The sequence below is a fragment of the Rhinolophus ferrumequinum genome, chromosome 6, assembly GCF_004115265.2.
Source record: "Rhinolophus ferrumequinum isolate MPI-CBG mRhiFer1 chromosome 6, mRhiFer1_v1.p, whole genome shotgun sequence".
NCBI classification, from domain to species: domain Eukaryota; kingdom Metazoa; phylum Chordata; class Mammalia; order Chiroptera; family Rhinolophidae; genus Rhinolophus; species Rhinolophus ferrumequinum.
Genome location: NC_046289.1, coordinates 7,157,974 through 7,180,570, shown reverse-complemented (window position 1 = coordinate 7,180,570; position 22,597 = coordinate 7,157,974). Strand labels below are relative to the sequence as shown.

General features: G+C 38.1%; 1 protein-coding gene across 4 annotated transcripts in view; it reads left to right on the top strand.

Annotated features, from left to right (window-relative positions):
- Window positions 1–1,059: 1,059 nt before the first annotated feature.
- The window catches only part of PAPOLA (poly(A) polymerase alpha), a 60,695-nt gene continuing 39,157 nt past the window's right edge, over window positions 1,060–22,597 (top strand). For 3 of the 4 annotated variants that reach the window (XM_033106996.1, XM_033106994.1, XM_033106993.1), the window contains exons 1-3: window positions 1,060–1,273; window positions 15,678–15,851; window positions 16,266–16,332. In XM_033106996.1, coding sequence (XP_032962887.1) covers window positions 1,266–1,273; window positions 15,678–15,851; window positions 16,266–16,332 — 249 coding nt within the window. In that variant the 5' untranslated portion in view covers window positions 1,060–1,265. The remainder of the gene's footprint in view (window positions 1,274–15,677; window positions 15,852–16,265; window positions 16,333–22,597) is intronic. The other variant, XM_033106995.1, reaches the window with a different exon arrangement.

Below are 22,597 nucleotides of genomic sequence, written 5' to 3'. Positions count from 1 at the left end.
CAAAAGCCCCATGTGACGAACGGCTACCATATCGGACAACTACGGTTTAAATCCTGTTTTTCCCACTGAGCCATTAATCCTACAACGCTAGGCCCGCTAGATGTTCTAGGGGAGAAAACAAATCCTTTGCCAAATTTCCAGAGGCTTTACAAGTGCACATTAGTATATTTAAAGAATTTAGAACTTGAACTTTCCCATGTTTCTTTCTTTCCCGCCCTCCCTTCCTTCCATTAACCTTCTGCGTGACACTTTAGAACGCGCTAATTCGAAGAGCACAGGAATATCAGAGTCGCTCTAATTCGAAGAGTAAAGGGGTATCAGGGTCGAGACCGTCTCAGGCACTCAAACTTTTGCGGGGCGTGGGGGGTGGGGAGGAGGACTCCCAGGTGCCACCCCAGCTCGATTCGGGCTGGAAAACACAGCCTCTGGGAGGCTGTGGTCGAACACTGCCTTGGCTGAAATCCCAATGGTTACTGCCATCTAAATTTCTACTGAAAGACATCTTTACCACCAGTAAGTTGTGGAGCACCATTTGTCAAACGGAAATTAACCCGTGTTCCAGAATTCGCTGTCATCAGTCCTACCCCGCGAATTTACTCATTCAACAAATACTTCTTGAGCGCCAGCGTACATTAGTGGACGAGACAGCCGGATAGCTCCGTCTCGGGGGAACTCAGTCTAGTGGGGAAGGTGGGGTCCTAAAATCATCTCTGCGCCTTCGGGCCTTGGGACTAGTTGCCCTACGAACTGCGGCACCTCACAGTGCACCGGAAGCGGCGCCTCGCAATCTTGGGGCCTCTCAGAGTTCTTCCTCGCGCCATCCGGGCCGCGTCGCTCCGTTGGCGACAAGCGCGTCCCCGCTGGACAGACGACCTGCCATCCGGAGCCTCCGGCACCGCTCCCAGCAGGCGCATGACACCCCGCACCGAAGCGTGACGGGATTGGGGCGGAAATTGCCAGGCCTCGGCCGCTTCTCGAACTACCCTTCCCGTGAGGCTGCGCGGCGCCGGCGGCCTCTACGCAGGCGCGCGCACGGCGTGCGTGGCGGCGTCACCGGTTCTAGAACGTTGCTGTGGTAGCGCTCGGGCGCCATGTTAGGACGAAGGGGAAGGAGGAGAAGCGCTTAAAGCGGCGGGTGCGGGAGTGGGGTTGGACCCAGGGCTGAAGCAGGCCCCCCTCCCTCCCGCCTCAGTGGATCATGCCCAGGGCGGCAGCGGCGGCGGTTGCGGGGGGGAAGTGACTGGGCGGTGCCGGCGCAGGAGACGATGCCGTTGTAAGTGATTTGTATTCTGTTTTCTTCAGCACGCCGGCGGGGCCTTGGGGGCGTCGGAGGAGGGGGAGGGGGTGGCGGGCGAGTCAGGCCCTTGCCCCACGGGGGAGGCCGGCGGGACTGGGGCTCTTCCTGTTTCTTCACCCAGTCGCCGCCGCACTTCCCCTGTGCCCCGTTCCTACTTCCCCCCACCCCTTCCTGGCTCCAGCCGCCTTCGGGCCGGGGGCCTTCCCCTTCCGGAAGAGCCGGAGGAACCTCGTATTCGCCTGCTCCCGCTTTTTCGCCGTGTCTGAAAAACAGAAACAAAACAGTGTGTGGCGGAGAAGGAAGCCCTGCCCCTCGCAGGGTCTGCACTCGGGGTTCTGTCTCGCCCTCCGCGCCTGCCGGCCTCGTTCCGCGGCTTCTGTTCCCGGTCTGCCTCCGCCGCGTCCTTCTCTTCTTCCCGTTCCTCAGATGCCCAAACCGTGCGCCAGTGTTAACCCATTTTCACGTCGGAGCTTTTTTTGAGCACCAGTGAAAAGCCCCCTTAAGCCCCCTTTTTGAACGTTGAGCCCCGCTATTTGAAACCCTCCTCCCTCGCCTCAGGCCTCCCCAGCCTTTCCCCCGCCAGAAAAGGGGCTCTTTCCGGGGTGCTCTCCGAAACGTGGCAGGTTCTGGATTGCTCGCCTTGTTTTGTTTTGGTAGGATAGCCGGATTGCAGCCCGGCTTCCTTCTCCATCTTGTAGTGGTACTGTTTTTCTTATTGTAGACTTCAAGCTAGTCCATCTCACTAGACCTACTCTTACACTCTTTCCCCCCTTCTAGGGATTTTAAAAAGTGTACCTTTTGCAATGAAAGAGTGAGATGTGATTTGAGAACTCATTGTTGGAATAGAAAGATTACAGCTTATTTTCTGCGTTTGTACAGCAGTGTTGAGGCCTGAATAGTGAGACTGCAATTCTTTCATTTTTGGAGATTCGAGAGTAAGAGTGACCCTTTGAGACAAGGGACCAAGTTTTCTTCTTTGTAGCCCCCAAAAGAAGCATGGAATTGACACTCGAAGTTTTACTTAAATGCAAAATAAAGGTTTTATGGTTTCTAGATACCTAATGTGCCACCTCAGGTTTATTTATATTTTTAAGTAAAGATAATTTCGTTTTTGCATCTATCACCGACTGTAGTTTTACGATTGTATTTATATTTATATATGAGTGTATACATGTGTGTATGTCTCTTTACTGGTGAGGCTCTAACTTTGACACAGGCTTTAAAGACATTTATTGCATTGTACACAGTATTTTAAAAAGGAATTTCACACTCCTTCCTTCTCACCCACTCCTGTCATTTTGTTGAGAAGCCTATACACATATTGTTTCTGTAATGAGAATGTTTGTTTTAATTAAATATATAGGCCTCACATTTTAGAAACTGCAAGGTCCCTGTAATTGATTCATTTTTCATGGAACAGTGAAAAGAGGCTCTAGGAGAGCCGGGTCTAAGCAAGATTTCTGTGGTATTTTTCAGTTCAGCAGCAATTAAAATGTTTGCAGTGATGCCATGTGACGTTTCCGTGTTAGGTCACATTTTATTGCTGCTTTTGAAAATGGACTTCTCTTTTTTATAATCCTGTTTGTATTAAAAATTGATCAGTGATAGGAAATGTATGCCTTAAAAGCTTTAATGAGTAAATAAGTATTAATATGTCTTTTTTTCTAGTAATTAAAAGTCCTTTTATATCTACTTTTTCCAAACTTTCTTGGAGAGAGGGAGGTATACATTTTCTTTGAAGACCTAAGTGCTTTAAATTTTTTGACAGTAGTTCAAATGCATAAAATGGAAGATAATCAAAACAGCAGATTTATACATGGATATTGCTTTTCGAATGTGTTTCTTGAAATGTGAACAATATGGCTAGTTTTTCATTAGCTATCCCTCTCATTTTTAACCCCAAGTATATATACTATGGTCCTTTAAAATTAAGCAACAAAAAGACCAAAGCCTGCCTCGGCCTTTTTCCTCATTAATTTGCTTTTTCATTTTCTGGTGTTACGCTATCATTAATTTTGTTTCTTTGATGTTTTGGATTGTGATTTCCAAGCTACACTGGTTTGTCTTCCACTTTTCATTTTTGGTATGTCTGTCCTGTTAAATTTGGGTGGATGAGTGGGTAGGATTGAGGCTTAGACCATTGGTGAGTTGTCAGAATGGATTGAATCAAAATAGATTATTAAAGTTTAGGCCACCACAAAACATTGTGAACAAGTGTCCATACTGTGTCTAAAAATTATATGTAGTTGCATATGTAATTTTGAAAGTTTCGTATGAGCCATGGTGATCAAACCTTCCAAAAATTTTGATGGATAATCTTAGGATTCATTAAGAGAGTTTCTCACGTAGGTACAATTGACATTTTGGGCTGAATGATTCCTTGCATGGGGCTGTCCTGTGTATTCTAGGGTATTTAACAGTATCCCTGACATCTGCTTAGTGGGTTTCAGAAGCCGCATTCCCCATTTCCCCCCTATTGACAATCAAAAATGTCTCCAGATATTGCCGAGCAAAATGTCTTTGTTAAGATTAATACAGAGTATAACATATGGAAACTATATTCCGATTTCTGCCCTACTCTGTGCTGGTCAGGTCATTATTTGCATCAGCTCAGTTCTGGCTATCACACTTGTAATAAAAAGACTGTAAGGAGAGTAACCAGTATCAGTGACCTAGCATTCATGCTGCATAGACGGTTGTTGGAGTTATTGAAGAGACATTTAGCGAGAGTTGGGAGAGACAGCTTTTCTCCCAAATATTTGTGGGGCTGTCATAAAAAAGAGGGACTTGGAGTAATTTCATGTAGTCATCACTGGTAGAACTGGGACCCATTGGTGGGTAGTAATATTGTGTAGCAGTGGTTTGGAGGGTGATCTTTGGAAGCCTGGGGGTAGAGAGTGGGCTGAGAGCCCACTAAAAGCCAAACTATTTTCATAACAATACTGAGAAGTTAGGTCTTTTTTACTCTGTTGACGCTTACACTGGTGTTGGAAAAGCAATGATGGCTACTGCTGCTCAGGCCTTATGAGGAATCAAGGCAAAGGCGCCGTATTGTATTAGTAGTCATTGTATTTTTTCACTACACACTGAGTTAAAGTCCTTGAGGAAGCAGTAAAAAGTGTTATTTTATTAAATCTTGACCCTTGATTTAGTCTTATAAATATGCTGTGATAAAATGGGAAGTACACATAAAGCTGTGTACTAAAAAGTAGAATGGTGGTTTTTAGAAGAGCACGTGTATGATTGTCTGATTAGTGAGCTAAACTAGTGCTTTTCTTATGGGCCTCTATATTTACCTGAAATGACAAGTGATGAACGGGATATTTATACTTGACTATTTAGCATTTACTTGAAAATGAAGTGAACCTGTCTCTTTAAGGAAAATAACAAAGTGTTTATGGTCAATGATAAAATGTGAGCTTTCAAGCAAAAATTAGAATTTTGGAAAGCTTGATAGCTTCCCAACAATTAAAAAAATTTTTTAATTAGATTTATGGTAATATTAATGAATATAGTCTTTTTTTGTTTGTTTTTGTTTTTTTTAGGAGGGCGCAACTCACAGTGGCCTATGCCGGGATCAAACTGGCAACCTTGGTGCTACTAGCACCACGCTCTAACCAACTGAGCTAACCGGCCACCCTATGAATATAGTCTTTTTGATAGTGTATAATTGTGAACATTTGGAAGATATGTATAATTCAGTGGGCCCACATTTTCCAAATCTCAATCACAATGAAATAAAATCATCCATGAGTAAAAGGTACATTTGAAGTGCAAGACAGGCCAATGGATGTCAATGCAAGTGTGCAAAGGGTTTATTGATCCAGTTGCAACTTTCATAGTGTAATTAATCTTAAAGAAATTACCACTTGTGTAGTTTTGATGGCGTATCAGAGGAGAACATCTACAATTATTTGAAAAGGCCTTTAGAACACTCTTTTCCAGTTACAATGGTATGATGCCAAGTTTTCTTCATATGTGTCTACCAAAAACAACTTACTGAAAGGGCTTGAACACAGAAGCACACGTGGGAGTCCAGCTGTTTTTGATTACGCTAGAATAAGAGATTTGCAAAAATGTAAAACAGTGCCATGTTTCTCACTAAATTTTTGTTTTGGAAAACATTAGAAAAAATTGTTAACATATAATGGAATTCTTGCTACTTACATTAATAAACATTCAAAAACTTTGCCAGTTATTTCCAAAGCAGTAAATACTGGCAGACATAATGCGTATAAATAAAAGCTCTTCAGGGGTCCTCAGTAAATTTTTTTTTTTTAATTTTTGTTGGTGAATATTGGGGAACTGTGTTTTTCCAGGACCCATCAGCTCCAAGTCAAGTTGTTTTCATTCTAGTTGTGGAGGGCGCAGCTCTCCCATGTGGGAATCGAACCGGTGATGTTGGTGTTACAGGCACTGCTCCAACCAGCCACCCTGATCATTAATAAATTTTAAGAGTTATAAAAGGGTCCTGAGACCAAAAAGTTTGAGAAATGCTGCTGTATAGTGACAGCTAACAGCTGCCCCAAGCTGCTGTTTCCAGTGGTGGTGTCCGTGCTACATCTATGGTGGTTTTTTATCACAGTCTAGAGGAAAGGACGCACATGATTTAAGAATTATTTTTTGTTGTCAGTGAAAAACAATGCATGAGATACTAATAACCTTTAGGGAAGGTAACTTCTAACTCTTGAGAGATTTTGATTGCCAGATTTTAGGATTTAGAGATTTTTGTCATGAAGTGCTTACTATTTAGTAGATGTTGATTATGGTTTTGAAGCATGTTTTCAGTTCACGCTTTTTCGTGGAGAAGTTGGGTGGGAAGGTATTTGAGTTGAGTAAATGTATGAGTTTATTTAGTTCTAGTCCCTGATAACTCCCTCTGCCCTTTAGGCAAAAGCCTCTTGGCTTAATAATACAACTTTTAAAATATTTTTGTTTGATTCATCAGAGCATCCCGTTTCTTGGTAACTAAGCCACCTTTAAGTTAACATTACAATTAAATGTCAACTTCACTTACATCTAGGCAAGTATATAAAAACTATTTTCAGGCAAAATGAGGCCATTTGGATTCTTAGCTATTTCTCATTTTTGTGGGGTGGGGAAGCATGTGTTTCATCCCATTTATTCATTGTTTTGATTATTCAGCAGCTTTTAAATAATCACACAATCTCAGTTTATGATTCACAAAACAGAATTGCAGGAGCCATTTAGTTCTCTTTAGCGTTGGTTAAATTGAGGCTCAAAGTAGTCACTTGTCCAGGGTATTAAAGGGTGCTGAGTTGTAGATTGGGCTTTAATTCATTCAACTCGGGGTTCCATGTTCAATTTTCATTCTAGTACTGTACTATCATCTCCTGTGCACCTTGTTGGAAACTGATCAGCCCTGGTGGAGTCTGTTTACATGTGTTAAGTAGAATTAATTTTCAGTATCAAGTTTTTTGTACATAGAACATTTGAATCTCAAAAATTTTTTACTGGTAACATTTATAGTATACATGAAGTATAATATTCTATAGAACCTAAGATCTTAGTATGCATCTTTTTAGTGACTGTTTCATTTATCTAAAGCCATGCACAGATTTACCAGTTATAGACCTCATTTTGTGACCACTGCCTTCTGTGGAAGGTGTTTGTTTCTTCATCTTTGGATTGCAGGTTTGCAAAATTGTATATAGCATTCTCATTTGTGGAAATTTAAGGGTGGGGGAAAGAAAAAACAGTAGGCTTTTTGTTTTTTGTGTGTTTTTTAGGTATCTTTATTCTTTGTCATACAGAATTGTCTTTCAAATTCGTATTTTCTTTATATTTTGTCCAAAAACCAGCTTCTTGCATTTTATGGTAGTTTTTGTGTTAAGAATAGTGTTCCTGTCATTTTTGGTCATCAGAAACATCTAAATTGCATTTCCTGGAGTTGTAATACTGTGATTCAATATATTTTTGGCTATTCCTTCCTGATAAATTTTTATACTTTTTCAGATTCTCAATTTTATTCATATTTCCTTCATTTTCAAGTATACTTGGCAAATTGATGCAGGAGTGCGTGGTTTGGCTGGTTTTGTTACTATTTCTAGCCCCTCTTGAGAGAGACAGGACAGTTGAAAGTGCCCTTAGGAAGTAAGGAAAACGAACCTGGCAATTGTTATAATTGAATGCTAAGTACCCTTTTCCTGAACAATCAATCTTGCATTTCCAAAGTTTGGCCTTGGGATTTGTCAAGATGTATTCCTCTTGAGCATAAACTATTAGTTCGTTTGTATTTGAGCCTCTGCTCTAAATATTGGCTGGATGATCCACCTGGAATACATATTTTAAGAATTTGGTTAGGTTCTAAATATAGTTAGTACCGCTGACAGAACACATGGCAGGCGAATTAGCCATCCTTAGAATAATTTCTTATGAGCAAATACATTGTCTTGGCTGTATACTTGACTCTTAAGTTACTAGTAAAATTGAAAAAGTTAAACTTACTGTGAAAGAAGATTTGTACTATTTCGGCTAAGAATTAATATTTAATGCACATTCACATACTTTAGAGAGATCCCTTATTCCTTTTCTGTCCAGTGTCCTTTTTTCCTGCTTTATCTGAATGGGCACATTATGTTTTAAGTTGAAGGCCATTAAACAGGAAATTATACAGTGGTGAATTGTTACATTAAATAAGTTATTGTGATTTATCTGAATGCTTCCAAAGATTATGAATATCAAGTTCAGCTTTCATTTTTAACTTGACTGACTAAAACTACAAAGAAATGATAAAGTGTTTTTTTTCTGTGGGCTGGTAGGTATACATTTTGAGGCAGTTGATCCTGATAATATAATGGGCCACAACATATACCAAATGCCCAATATAAGGAGGCAGGGATATATTACTGTGTTTCTGTGAAAATAAGACCTAGCTGGATAATCAGCTCTAATGCCTCTTTTGGAGAAAAATTAAGACCCGGTATTATATATTACATTATATTACATTTATAATATATTACATTATGTATATACAATGTACATATTGTATATTGTATATACAATATATTACAATATGTAACGTATATTACATTATATTATAGTGGGTGTTATAGTAAAATAAGATAGGGTCTTATATTAATTTTTGCTCCAAAAGACTCATTAGAGCTGATAGTCCAGCTAGGTCTTATTTTTAGGGAAACACGGTAGTAGTATTAGCTTTGTTCAAATTGGGATGCAAAGCCATTAAACATTAACTATTCTGGAAAACACCATTGGCGATTCCTTGTGTTATCTGCCTAGACTGTACTTTTCCCCCCTCCCTTCCAGGCATTTAGAGTGTGCATCTCTTAACTTTTTACTTTGCTCTTAAGTGTTTAAGGATCTGAATCCCCGACAAGATTTTGAGATTCACTGAGAACAAGAGGCTGTCTTTGTAGTCCTGATTTTAATTAGCATTGTCTTTCATACATATATAAGAGTTCGGTAAATTTTAACCTAAGTATTTATTATGCTATACTTTTTGGCAAAAATAAGTTAAATGAGAAAAAGATGCTTTTAGGAAAATTGGATTGACAAAGTTTGATAGCTTTGGATGCCTTAACAGTTTTCTGGAGCAATAAATAAAGCATGATTTGCTTTGTCTTTGCTATTTCTAATCACAGAGTATTCCACTGAAAAATCCATTTTTAAAGTCTTGTTTTACTTCACGTCTTTAAAATAATGTGTTTTGATTAGCATAAACTGGGTTTTTAGTTAATAATCAAAAAGCTACTTATTGTTTTAAATTGATCATTTGTTTGGTGTCCCTTTCTGCCAGGGAATGATCTTGGGGTGGTTTTAGCTTCCATACTCTCACTAACTTAATTTAGTGGTGAATAGTAGCATTAGAAGATTTTTGACTTGTATGACATCATTAATACGTATTTCTAAGAATAATTTTAACAAGTTGAAACAAAACTTCATAAAATATAAAGCGAATCTCCTCTAATCTCAGTTCTGCTTGGTGTGTTTCTATGCACATATAAACATGATGCACAAATAATTTTTAAAGATATAAGACGTTATGTTGTGAAAGTTGTGAAAGATGTGTACAGAGGCGCTTCAGCCTCTGTACATACCGGTTACGATTATAGTCAGATACCTGGGTTCATATCCTGGCGCAGGGAACTTAGGTGAACCTTTTTTTCTCTCTTTAGTTTCTTCATCTGTGAAATGGAGAGAATTAATAGAGTTGTTAGGAACAATTGGGAATAATGTCAAGAAGTGCTTCTTCCTATGCTACCTGGAATATGTTGGGGTTTCCATAAATAGTAGCTATTATCATAATTATATTCTACAGCTTTTTACCTGACATTGTGTCCATCTTTCCATGCAACTACATGTAGTAACTGCCTCATTCTTTTTATATCACATAGCATGACGTTATAAGAATCTCCTGTAATTATGCAGTGAACAACCTGGGATATCTTTTTGTATGATTTCTATGCAAAGGGTCGAATTCCCGAATGTACAGTGTCAAGAGAGGTATTTATTTGCAAATTCCAAGCATGCCCTCTGGCTGGGGGCTAACCCTGGGGTAGGGATTGCTCATGTCAAGCTTGTTGTCGCTGTACAGATTTGTAGCTGTACTATGTTTGGCCCGTCTTCTAATCCAGTGTATCCTTACCCTGGGAATGGCCAGACATTTGGAATTTTTAAGTTTATTTTATTAGTTTCAGGTGCACAAGACTTAGACGTTTATCTTTTATAGCCCTCACACTGTGTGAACCCCCGTCCCCCCACCCACTATCCCTCTGACATCGCACAGAGCCATTACATTTCCACTGTCTATTCCTAATGCTGTACTCCGCTTCTTGTAAGTACATATCGGACATTTGGATTTTTATGTAATATTTTATATATTAAAATGTGAATTAAATAGGATATGTCTTGCAACTTCAGGACCTTCAATTTGAGTCCTGTGTCCTAGTATTTCTGTGAGATAGATTGCTAGAGGTGAAATTGCTAGTCATAAACTTCAAAAATTGATATATGCATTTTTAATTTCGATGAATATTGCTTTTTAAAATGATGTACCAAGGTCACTTGTATTGTGATGGATAAGAGTGCTCATTTTCTTACACAATTGCCAACATTGGAGGTTTATAATGTCTTTAATTTTTATCAGATGTCCATCATCTTTTCCTCCAGTCTGGCAGAAAATGGTTGTCTTAATTTGCTTCCCTGATTTACAGTGAAACTTTTTTTTGGCGATTTAAGAACTCTTTATGGATTAAGAATTTTGTTCTGACACCAGTTGTGTGTATTTTCCTCACTTATCATTTGCTTCAACTTTATGAAGTATTTTTGCTATATAAAAAAGTTGGAGTACTTTTATGTAGGCAAGTCTGTTTTTGTGTATGGCTTTTGGGATTTGTGTCATGTTTAAATGTGGTCCTGAAAATAGTGTTCTTCATTTTTTTTTTTTTTACATTTTGAAATAGCTCTGTAATTCTTAAATACTTGGAAATATCATTGCATCTGGAATTTAGATTTTACTATGTATTACTAAAGCCATGTGAGTATTCCAAACTTTCCTCACTAACTTGAAATAGTTATAAATAATAATATAATGTGTTTCCCCGAAAATAAGACCTAACCGGAAAATAAGCCCTTGCATGATTTTTCAGGATGGCATCCCCTGAACATAAGCCCGAATGCGTCTTTTGGAGCAAAAATTAATATAAGACCTGGTCTTATTTTTGGGGAAACATGGTATCCAAAGATTGATCATATTTAGGATTTATGGCCACTAATCTGCAGTTTAAATATCATAGGGATGTGCGCTATTTGAGTTAGCTTTTTAAGTACTGTACCAGAGTAGTTTTTGATATTTCAGAGTGTATATTTTGGTTAAGTTGGATGCTTAAATTTTTGAAACAAGTATTGCCATAATCAGCCTGCAATCATATGCTAATTTCACAAAAATGTTGCTATTCTTTCTAAGTACCTAAATATTTATTATAATTAGAATCAGGTTTTGGACTGATTCTATCATAATCAGCCTAGCATGGGGAAATGATGGAGCTTTCTTTGAGTATTGGTTTAAAAACTTTCTACGGTTGGAAAACTGCTCTTCAGTGTTATAAACGTGTGATAGTTTTTAAATTCCTACTTTGCCATCCAACTTAGAGAAGAGATATAATAAATTCTAAGGTAAATCCACAGAGATACAGCTTACCAATAATAGTATATAACTAGTGGCAGAAGTGAAACCAGGCCTACTTTCTACTTTATTAGATTGCTTCTGAGTGGAGAGCAGACTTTGTAAGACACATTTTTGAATGTCATTACCAGAAATCGTAGGGGTTTTTAAGGAAGCTGTGTTTTATTTAGGAAGATACACTTGATAGCAGTATAGATGGCATATTGGCATGGCAAAGGCGTAGAACGCAAGAGGGGGATCAAAATGTCAAGAGTCAGAATTGGAGTAGTTGGAATGGAATTGTTACATAGCATGTTGTTAAAATTAAAAGGAGACATGGGCATGTGTCCTTGTGAGCTTTGCCCTGATGAAAATATTTTAAATATTATAAAGAAAGTACCCCATGTTCTCAGGGAGAGAAAGGTTCTGAAAACATTTAACACTGTGCCCTCTTCTTCCCCCTCCCTGCCCCCAAAGAAGTGGGATGGGGGAAGGAGTGTTTTGTTGTCATTTGTGTGATTTTGAGAGGGAACAAAATTTGTATATGTACATATTTGTATATGTACTGTATATATGTAGTATGTGTGTCTTACTCTGATCCAGAAAGGATTAAGACTTCCCCCCCTTTTTCTGCCTCCCCCCGCCACTCTGGTTCTACTCCGATTCTAGCCATTGTCCTCCCACTCCAGTCGAAGCCATTGTTTCTCAGTCAGTAGTTGTGTAGGACACAGCTCCCTGGCCCATGCTGGTATTATGAGCCTTGCATCCCGTCCTTGTTCCCCGCCCACCCCAGGAGTCGGTTGGTGGCTGCTCTTGGCACAGCACACGGTGGCGCAGCTCCCTGGCCCATGTGGGAATCGAACCTACGGCCTTGGCATTAGCCCGGTACTCCAACCACCTGAGCCACGGGGTCGGCCCAGGACTAAGACTTTAGTCACGTTAAAAACTATCAAGGTGTTTGTATTAAAAGTGGGTGAAAAGGAAGAATAAGGATAGAGATATAAAACAGGAAGCAATTAGGGTACAAAAATAGTTCTTACAGTAATACAGTGGTATTTGGATTTTTGTAGAGTAGAGAACTTGCGGGATTGCCACCAGTTTCACTCTAAGAATTTAGGCAACATCTTAAAGGTAAATCATGTTAATCAGATGAAAGTAAATCAGTGGCTCAAGAAAAGCAAAAGTGTTCTTGATACTGAAAACCAGAAATTTTAATGAGTCACACATACTATATATATATCTAGTTTTTTCCCCATTGTTTCATATAACTGGAGAAGTTTTATTTTTAAAATAGCATAATGTCTGAAGAAGGCTAAATACTGGTAAAAATGTCTCTAGGAAGTGATGGACAATAGGCAAGTGTCTAATGTGTTCACACATGGGAGGAAGAGCTTGGCATTCTTGGGCTTGATAGCTGTCTAGTGTTTGGTTCTAGGAGAGTCTGTAAAGCAGAAGCTTTCAAATTATCCAATATTGCAGGGTGTATTTTTGTTTTGTTAGAAGAACAGCAACATAAATTGTGTTTTATCACTCTACTTCATTTCTAATACCAAAATTAAATGGAAAACTTAACTTCCTCCACTTAAAGTATAATCATGGTTAATGTTTTTACTTGGGACATTTGGAAATTCAAAGCATCTGGCAGCCTGGAATTCCTAGCCCTGCCACTTAGCTAAGATTAAGCCATTTTTATTGGAGGCAGAGATATCTCGTAACTTTCAGAACATGTATTTGTTTCTTTACTTTTGTTTGGTTGTGACTTATTTTTATTTATTTTAATTAATGTGTTCTATATGTATACTTGAATTAAATATATTTATATGTATACATATATAAATATGTACTATATATGTCCTTTCTTGAATTAGATGGGGCAAATAAATGTGTTTTATCATAGATGATGTGACTACATTATGAATAAAGTAAATAAAAATTTGTGACTTGCATATGATTTTGTTACCCAATCAAAATGTTAATGTGGAAACTAATAAGACATCAATTTTTTTTTTTTTAATTTTAGGGTGAATAGACTTGGTGTGAATTTAGAAATCCAAATCTGTATCCAAATATTTTGGTAATAAAGTTGAAATAGACAGCTTTCCAAGCATTTTTTTTCTATGATGGTGAAAAACCTGAATATTTGAGAAAGAAAAGAATGGCAAAGATAAGCGAGGACTCTTAACCCCACAGAGAATAGGTACTCATATTTTGTTGATCTGAACTTAACTGGTAATGAATTTAAGAAAGGGAAGAAATACAGAGAAACAGATTACTTGCTCAAAACAATAAAAACAAAACAATCAACTAAATAGGGGTTTATTACTTGAAATTAGGAAAACGTGAATTCAGTTTACACTTGACTTAAAAGCTCTCTTTGAACCAAGTCTAGCTAGGATGAACTGTACACTCGTTTTCATTTCTGGCTCTACTCAACTTAAAATTTATAAAACATAATTCTGGGATAGTCATGAAGGGCTATAGTTCACTTGAAGAGACTCATGAAGCAGTGAACAGTACAAAAGAATGTAATTATGATATGTGGTAGGTGTACATCTTTCCATTTAATACCTAATTTCTCTGATAGAGTATGGTGTGAAGGAGGATTTTGAAATGACTAGGCGGTTTTGAGGGCCACCTTTTTGATGTCAGTTTTATGGAACCTGATAACTATTTGATGACTGATGAAAACATGTATTCACCAAGACATTATGAATACACTTACACTTAATTTGTATATTTTGTATATACATCATCATAGGTGATGCTACATAAATTTGAAAAATAGGACATTGACGTAAGGTGTTTAATCTTCTGATAGTGCTTGGTGCTCATGTGGATCCCCAGCTCTGTGAAAAAATTAGATTAAAAGAGGACAAAGGGGAGCATTTAAGATCTTGCTTCCCAGCATGTCATCAGTTTGGCTCAAATAAACTCATTAAAAACTCAAGGAAAAAAAAGGAGTAGGAGGAAGTGATGAAGTAACTGCTACAAGAGATAATAAATCTGATATTTATTTAGTAAATGTTACTGTAAAATCTGAGACAATGCATAACCAGACCAGGACACACTGATTAGGTGATATGCAGCCCAGTCACTAATTAGTAACAGACAGTATGGGCTTCATGGCATTCTTAGGTCTGTGTTGGTATCAGAAGACAAACTAGGAAAACAGTCCAGCAGTCACAGTATAAATGAGAACCAGCCGGTAGGTGGTGAATACATAATGGGACGTAACCTGTATAGGATTCTTGAACCTAGCATGTTATTCTCGAAGTAGATTATTGCACTTTAATTTAAAAAGGAAAAATGTATTTAGAACTTAAAAAACAGTGGAGGGGCATGTGTGTGTAATAATTTTTTAAGAAACAGAATTTGGGGGATATAACTGATCCAGATGTTAGGTTATTTCTTTAGCTCCTATCATGTTTTGTATGTTATTTGACTTGTTAGTTTTTAAATAATAATTGTGCTTATCTTTAGAGTCGTCGTCCATTGATTTACAAAGTTAATTACAAGGATGGATAAAAAACAATTGTTTTCACCAAAAAATAATCCAAGTCATATTAGTTTTCTAAAGCCTTTAAAGCATGCCGTTCATTCCTTTACACCAGTTATATTAAAATCCTGTTGGTTTTTAAAAATCTGTATTTCTCTTAAAATGGAAAAAACTTCTAGGCTAACATTATTGTTGAAGTGTAAATCTCTTACTAAAAATCTGTCACAAGCTTAGAGTGAATATACTTCTTCCTCCCCAAAGTTTGTTATGTTTATGTTGTATGCCCTATTGTCTGTGAAATTTTATTCATTGTGAGTCATGTTCAGTTCCATTTGGGGAGTCTCTTGTATTGGTAAAGATAGTGTTTTTGTAGTATGTTTATCATTACTTTAGAAGTAACAGTGTAACAGATTTTGGCTCCTTTTCAAGAAGCAAAATTTCTTGGTTCACTTCTTGTCTAGATTGCATTTTCTCCAGCAGTATATTTGATCTGGATTCTTAGAGTTTTGGATGTTTAGGTTGTGACAAAGTTAAACTCCTTGGAGTGGGAGGAGAAATGTTTCACTTGGTCACTTGCTTTTCCTTACTTTTGTTGTAACACAAGTAAAACGTCTTTTATAAATAAAGTTTTTTGAGGTGTGGCAAATTCTGTGTTTAGAAATGTATTTTACTAAGCAGGTTTTCTAGTCATGCTGATTTGTATCAAAGGCAGTAATTGTATCCAATTCCATTTGTAGTCCAGTTACAACGCAGGGATCACAACAAACACAGCCGCCCCAGAAGCACTATGGCATTACCTCTCCTATCAGCTTAGCAGCCCCCAAGGAGACTGACTGCCTGCTTACACAGAAACTGATCGAGACTCTGAAGCCCTTTGGGGTTTTTGAAGAGGAAGAGGAACTGCAGCGCAGGTAAACTTGTGTGTGTGTGTATTTTTATAATTTCTGATTAACAGACAATTCGTTTTAGAAACGAATTTTGGGGCATTCTCTACTCAGAAAGTCAGACTTATTCTCCCAAATACATGTTTCCGACAAGAGTGAAACTTAGAAAAAACTTTTTCTACATAGAATTCTATTCCCTTAATTTTGATTGTTGATGCTGTTGGTTATTATAGAATTGTCAGGAGAAAGGGGAACGCCTTACTCAGCTAAAGGAATGTCTTACCCAATGTAACAGTGCCTAAGTATATCTAGCTACTACATACTTTCTGATAACTTAAAAACGATTTAAAATTTAGAAAGCCACTTATTGAAACATTTTCATTTTGATAAGTAATGATTTGGAATAACGAACAACTTGATTGATCTTTGCTCTATCAACAGAATTTTAATTTTGGGAAAATTAAATAACCTGGTAAAAGAGTGGATACGAGAAATCAGTGAAAGCAAGGTAAGGTGACTTATTTGTACATGAAATAATGTGCCAACTGAACATAGCAGTTGTCTTACGGAACCCGTTATATGAGTGGATTTAACGCAGAGTCAATTTTAGACTATTGATAACAGAATTTATATTTTGTTTCTAGTTATTTTGAAAGCAGGAAAAACTGAATTTAGTGATTTTTATAGGGCCTCTTTGGTTGCATCATTTCAAAGCTTAAATTCAGTAATTATTTATGTACTTTACTGAAATAGTAGATAGTTCCCTGGAAAGGTGCTTTTAAAATGTGTAATATTTGAAAATCTTGTTACCTTTTAAGGAATCCTACAACATTGAGCATTTTTCAGGTTTTCGGATATTAGACTCTCAAACTGAATATTTAGGTTTTTTATAATATTCTCTGAGTTCCTAATACTTTATTTTGAAAAATCATACACACAACTGATGAATCCATGACTGGATTTCTGGTAAAGGAAATATATTCTTAGAATTGTGTGTGGAGTTCATTTAATAAAAAGAACCCAAGATGAAGAAGAGGTATCAGTGTAGAAGAAAAGTCAGTTGGTCTTTTGGTTTTGTAAAATTTATAGTATTTTTTTCTTAAAACAGTGTATATGTAGTTCAAGCAACTGATGAAAATTTTAACTTGGGAATATTTTAAATTGGTGACTCTGTATTGCCTGTTTCTCATTGATAGAGTTTGGTAAAAATGATTTTGAAAAGGAAGGTCTTCTGAGTTGAGCAAAGGTGTTCAAGTATTTTTTAATCATTTATTGAACTTAATATTTTTTTTTAATCTTGTGTAGAAAACATAGATTTGTTTTAATGGCTTTTTTTTTTTTTTTAGATGTTTAGTCTAAGTTTAAAACCATAGTCAAGTACACAAAGGCCAGAACTTAAATTTATTTAATGTGAACCGAGTACTGTCTCACTGATAGTTTTGTTTCAGGTACTTGAGTGCCTAGTAAGTTTCTTTAACCAGTAATTTTTTTTAAATTATTTTTTTATCTTCCAATTACAATTGACTTGCAATATTACATTAGTTTCAGGAGTACAGCATAGACATTTATATAACTTACAAAGTGATTCCTCTGATAAGTCTAGTACCCCCCTGGCGCCATACATAGTTATTACAATATTATTGACTATATTCCCTCTGCTTTACACCCCCGTGACTATTTTGTAATGGGCAATTTTTACTACTTAATCCCTTCACGTTTTTCACGCAACTCCCCTCCCATCTGGCAACCAGTAATTGCCGATACAATACTTCTGCTGGTTTTCCTGAGGGTAAGAAAAATTGTTTGGATTAGTGAAGTTAATGCTTATTCCTATTCAGATTTCTCTGTCCTTTTTTTTTTTTTTAAAATATTTTATTGGGGAAGGGGAACAGGACTTTATTGGGGAACAATGTGTACTTCCAGGACTTTTCCAAGTCAAGTTGTTGTCCTTTCAGTCTTAGTTGTGGAGGGCGCAGCTCAGCTCCAGGTCCAGTTGCCATAGCTAGTTGCAGGGGGCACAGCCCACCATCCCTTGTGGGAGTTGAACCGGCAACCCTGTGGTTGAGAGGATGAGCTCCAACCAACTGAGCCATCCGGGAGCTCAGCGGCAGCTCAGCTCAAGGTGCCGTGTTCAATCTTAGTTGCAGGGGGCGCAGCCCACCATCCCTTGCGGGAGTCAAGGAGTCGAACTGGCAACCTTGTGGTTGAGAGCCCGCGAGCCCCCGAGCTCCAACCAACTGAGCCACCTGGCCACCCGGGAGCTGAGCGGCAACTCATTGACTTCATTCTAGTGGAGGGCACCTCTCACTGGCCTATGTGGGAATCCAACTGGCAGCCCCGTTGCCCAGAGCTTGCGCTCTAACCAACTAAGCCATCCGTCCGCCCTGTGTCCTTTCTTTATAGCCTAATTCTGTTAAGTAGTAAATTGGTTAGAGAATGGGAGTAAAGAGTTGAGGCTTCCCAAGTTTTGGTCTTTTGTATCTGTGTTTTGTGGAGAGAATTTCTTCCTCAGCTGGTTAGTTTTAAGACTTGATACAGGATTTCTTGATGATGTCACTATTTATATTTTTAGACTAGCTAATTTCTTTTCTTAGGGGGCTGTCCTGGGATTGTAAGATGTTACCTAGCATCCCTGGCCTCTTCCTGTTAGATGCATTGTCCCTGCCCCTCCCCCTTCCCCAGATTGTGACAAGCAAAAATGTCTCAGACATTTCCATGAGAGGCAGAATGATCCTTGGTTGAAAATTACTGATTTAATGTATAGTTACAATAGATTTGTAATACTTTGGGGGGAAAAGTTTGAACTTAACTTTAGTTGTCTGGTTTGTCATCTAATAATATCCTGAGACTTAAAAAATTTTACACTTGAAAATGTTTTTCTATGACTGGAATTAAGAAATCTTAGTTTGTGGGTAATTATTATAATAGCTATAAACACATGTATGTCTAAAAGTGTACTAATTGGCCACTAGCTACATGTGACTATTTCCATTTAAATTAACTACAGTTAAACCTTCAGTTCCTCAGCTTAGTAGTGAAGTGTAGCTAGTGGCTACTGCATTGGACAGTTCTGTTAGACAGTGCTAGCCAAGATACATGTGGGTAATCAGAGACGTCCACAGATCAGGATTTAGGTAGTTTCTTCCTAACTTCCTTTGAAGGCCTGTTTCTGCACACACCTTACTCGTTTCATTTAAATAATCAGGCCAGCTTTGTGAGTTTTTAAAATAATCTAAATATAGGCATACAAAGGCCTTGACTACTTTAAAAACAAAACAGAATAGGAGAAAAATGACCAAAATTTTTATGTATGTAAATATGGGGGCCCCACAGAATATGGGGCCCTTCCTTGGGACAGATCAGACAATCAAGGCTTATATGCCATATTCTTTTTTAAATTTTTTAAAATTGATTTTTTAGTTACAGTTGACACGCAGTATATTAATTCCAGGAACATACAGACATTTATCTGTATCTGTATAAATGTCTGTGATCAGACATTTATATACCTTACAAAGTGATCACCCTGATAAGCCTAGTACCCATCTGACACCATCCATAGTTATTGCAATATTATTGACTGTATTCCCTATGCTGCACTTCACATCCCCAAGACTATTTTTGTAACTGGCAATTTGTGTTTCGTAATCCCTTTCACCTTTTCCACCCAGTTCCCCAACCATCAGTTCTGTGTATCTCTGAGTTTGTTTCTGTTTTTATTTGTTCATTTATTTTGTTTTTTAGATTCCACATATAAGTGTAATCATATGGTATTCGTTTTTCTTGGATTTTTTTCACTTAGTGTAATACCCTCTAGGTCCATCCATGTTGTCACAAATGGCAAGATTTCATTCTTTTTTGTGGCTGAGTAATATTCCATTGTATAAATGTACCACATCTTCTTTATCCAATCATCTATTGATGGGTACCTGAATTGCTTCCATAACTTGGCTATTGCAAATAATACTGCAATGAAAACGGGGGAGCATATGAGTGTATGTCTTTTCAAATTAGTGTTTTGGATTTCTTTAGATAAATACCCAGAAGTGGGATTGCTGGGTCATAAGGTAGTTCTATTTTTAATTTTTTGAGGAGCATCTGTACTGTTTTCCACAGTGGCTGCAACAGTTTACAATCCCACCACCAGTGCACGAGGGATCCCTTTCCTCCACATCCTCGCCAGCACTTGTTTGATGATTTATTGGAAGTAGTGATTCTGACAGGTGTGAGGTGATACATCATTGTGGTTTTAATTTGCATTTCTCTGATGATGAGTGATGTTGAGCATCTTTTAGCTTGTCTGTTGTCCATCTATATGTCCTCTTTGGAGAAATGTCTATTCAGGTCCTCGGCCCATTTTTTAATCGGACTGTTTGTTTTTTTTGGTGTTAAGTTGTAAGAGTTCCTTATACACTTTGGATATTAACCCCTTTTGAACGTATCATTGGAGAATATCTTCTCCCATTCTGTAGGTTGTCTTTTCGTTTTATTGATGGTTTCCTTTGCTGTACAAAAACTTTTTAGTTTGATGTAATCCCATTTGTTTATTTTGTCTTTGTTTTCCTTTCCCGAGAAGACATATGCCAAAAAATAATGCTAAGAGCAATGTCAAAGAGTTTACTGCTTGTTTTCTTTTAGGACTTTTATGGTTTCAGGTCTTACGTTTAAGTTTTTAATCCATTTTGATTTTATTTTTGTATATGGTGTAAGAAAGTGATCCAGTTTTATTTTTGTTGCACGTATCTGTCCTGTCTTCTCAACACCATTTATTGAAGAGACTGTCTTCACCCCATTGTGCATTCTTGCCTTCTTTGTCATAGATGAATTGACTATATAGGTGTGGGTTTATTTCTGAGCTCTGTTCATTCCATTGATCTTTGTGTCTGTTTTTATGCCAATACCATGCTGCTTTGATTACTGTAGTAGTTTGATATAAGGTAGCGTGACATCTCCAACTTGGTCGTTCTTTTCAACGTTACTTTGGAAATTTGGGGTCTTTCGATGTTCAGGCCTTTACTTTTTAAATTTAATTTTGTTTTTTTAAGGCCTTGACTACTTTTAACAAGTGTAATATTATGCCTGTAGATTGTCTCTTCCATAAGTGATGATTAAATGTGTTCTTATAAAGCAGGGGAGTCCCTGAGTCTTACAATTTATTTTTAGGGTTTTGGAATATGAAGTAACACTTCATTTATGTCATTTTTGGCAGAGGGAGGGTAAGTAGTCTCTTTTATGCTCTGGTACTGAATGAGACTTTACTGAGTAATTAGAAGGTAAAGAGATGTATTGACCTAACACACATTAAAATTTTTTGTTGGGGCAGACATCATCCTTACCTCCAGGGCCATTCAGTAGTCACCGTCGTACTTTGTAGTAGTGCCAGGGTCAGGAAGGTGATTTTTAAATGCTTTCCTTTCAAGCATCCTAGGTGTTTGTGAGCAGATGAATGGATAAAGAAGTAGTACATACATATACAATGGAACATTACTCAGCCATAAAAATGAATAAAATCTTGCCATCTGCAGCAACATGGATGAACCTAAAGGATATTATGCTGTGTGACATAAGTCAGACAGAGAAAGACAAATACCATATGATTTCACTTATATGCGGAATCTGAAAAACAGAATAAACAGACTCATAGATAACATTTTGATGGCTGCCAAATGGGAGGGAGGAAAGGGATTAAGCAGTACAAATTGGTGGTTACAAAATCGGCCTGGGGATATGTGAAATACAGCCAATAGTGTTGTAACAACTCTGTGTAGTGTCAGATGGGTGCTACATTTTATTGGAGTGACGACTTTGTAAGTTATATAAATAGCTAATCACTGTTGTACACCTGAAACTAATTAATATTATGCCAACTGTAATTAAATAAAAAATTATTTAAAAAAATTTTTGCGATAAACAATTCTTATTTCTGGTGTTTCTGCTCTTAAGAAACTGTCAGTAAGTTTAGTTCTGTTCAGAATCATCCCACCAAAGTCTTTTGGAAATTTAAAAAAATTAAACTCCTGTGTTTCCCCGAAAATAAGACCAGGTGTTATATTAAGTTTTGCTCCAAAAGATGCTTTAGGGCTTATGTTCAGGGGCTGTCATCCTGAACCATCCTGCCAGGGCTTCTGTTCCGGTGCGGTCTTACTGGCGGGGAGACACGGTATTATGTAGCGTTGGCCTTAAAGTAAGGCACTTATTTTCCCCCCCGTTCTTCTGCCGCCCCCCCCTCCGGTTTAAGCCGTTGTTGCTCAGTCTAGTTGTGTAGGACACAGCTCCCTGGCCGATGCTGGTATTGTGAGCCTTGCGCTCCCCCTGGCTCAGGCGGTCGGTCGGTCGCTGGTCGTCAGTGGGCTGCTCCCAGCAGCTCACGGCAGCTCTCACCGGCTGCCGGCTACTCAGGCTGCTCACCGGCCGCTCATGGCAGCACACAGCAGCCCACGGCCACTCATGCTTGCTGCTGGCCACCAGCTGCTCCTGGCAGCACACGGTAACCCACAGCAGCCCGCGACAGCTCATTGTTCACAATCTTAGCTGTAGAGGGCACAGCTCACTGGCCCATGTGGGAATCGAACCGGTGACCTCGGCGTTAGGAGCTCAGAGCTCCAACCGTCTGAGCCACTGACCGGCCCAGTAAGTCACTTTTGATGTGGTAAAACTATACGCTAATATTATGGGCTATTTGGTATAATCATTGATTATAATATAATTTTTTAAGCAATCATAGTATGTGTTTTGTTCTATTCTAACATGATTTATACAGCATCTTGGTTATG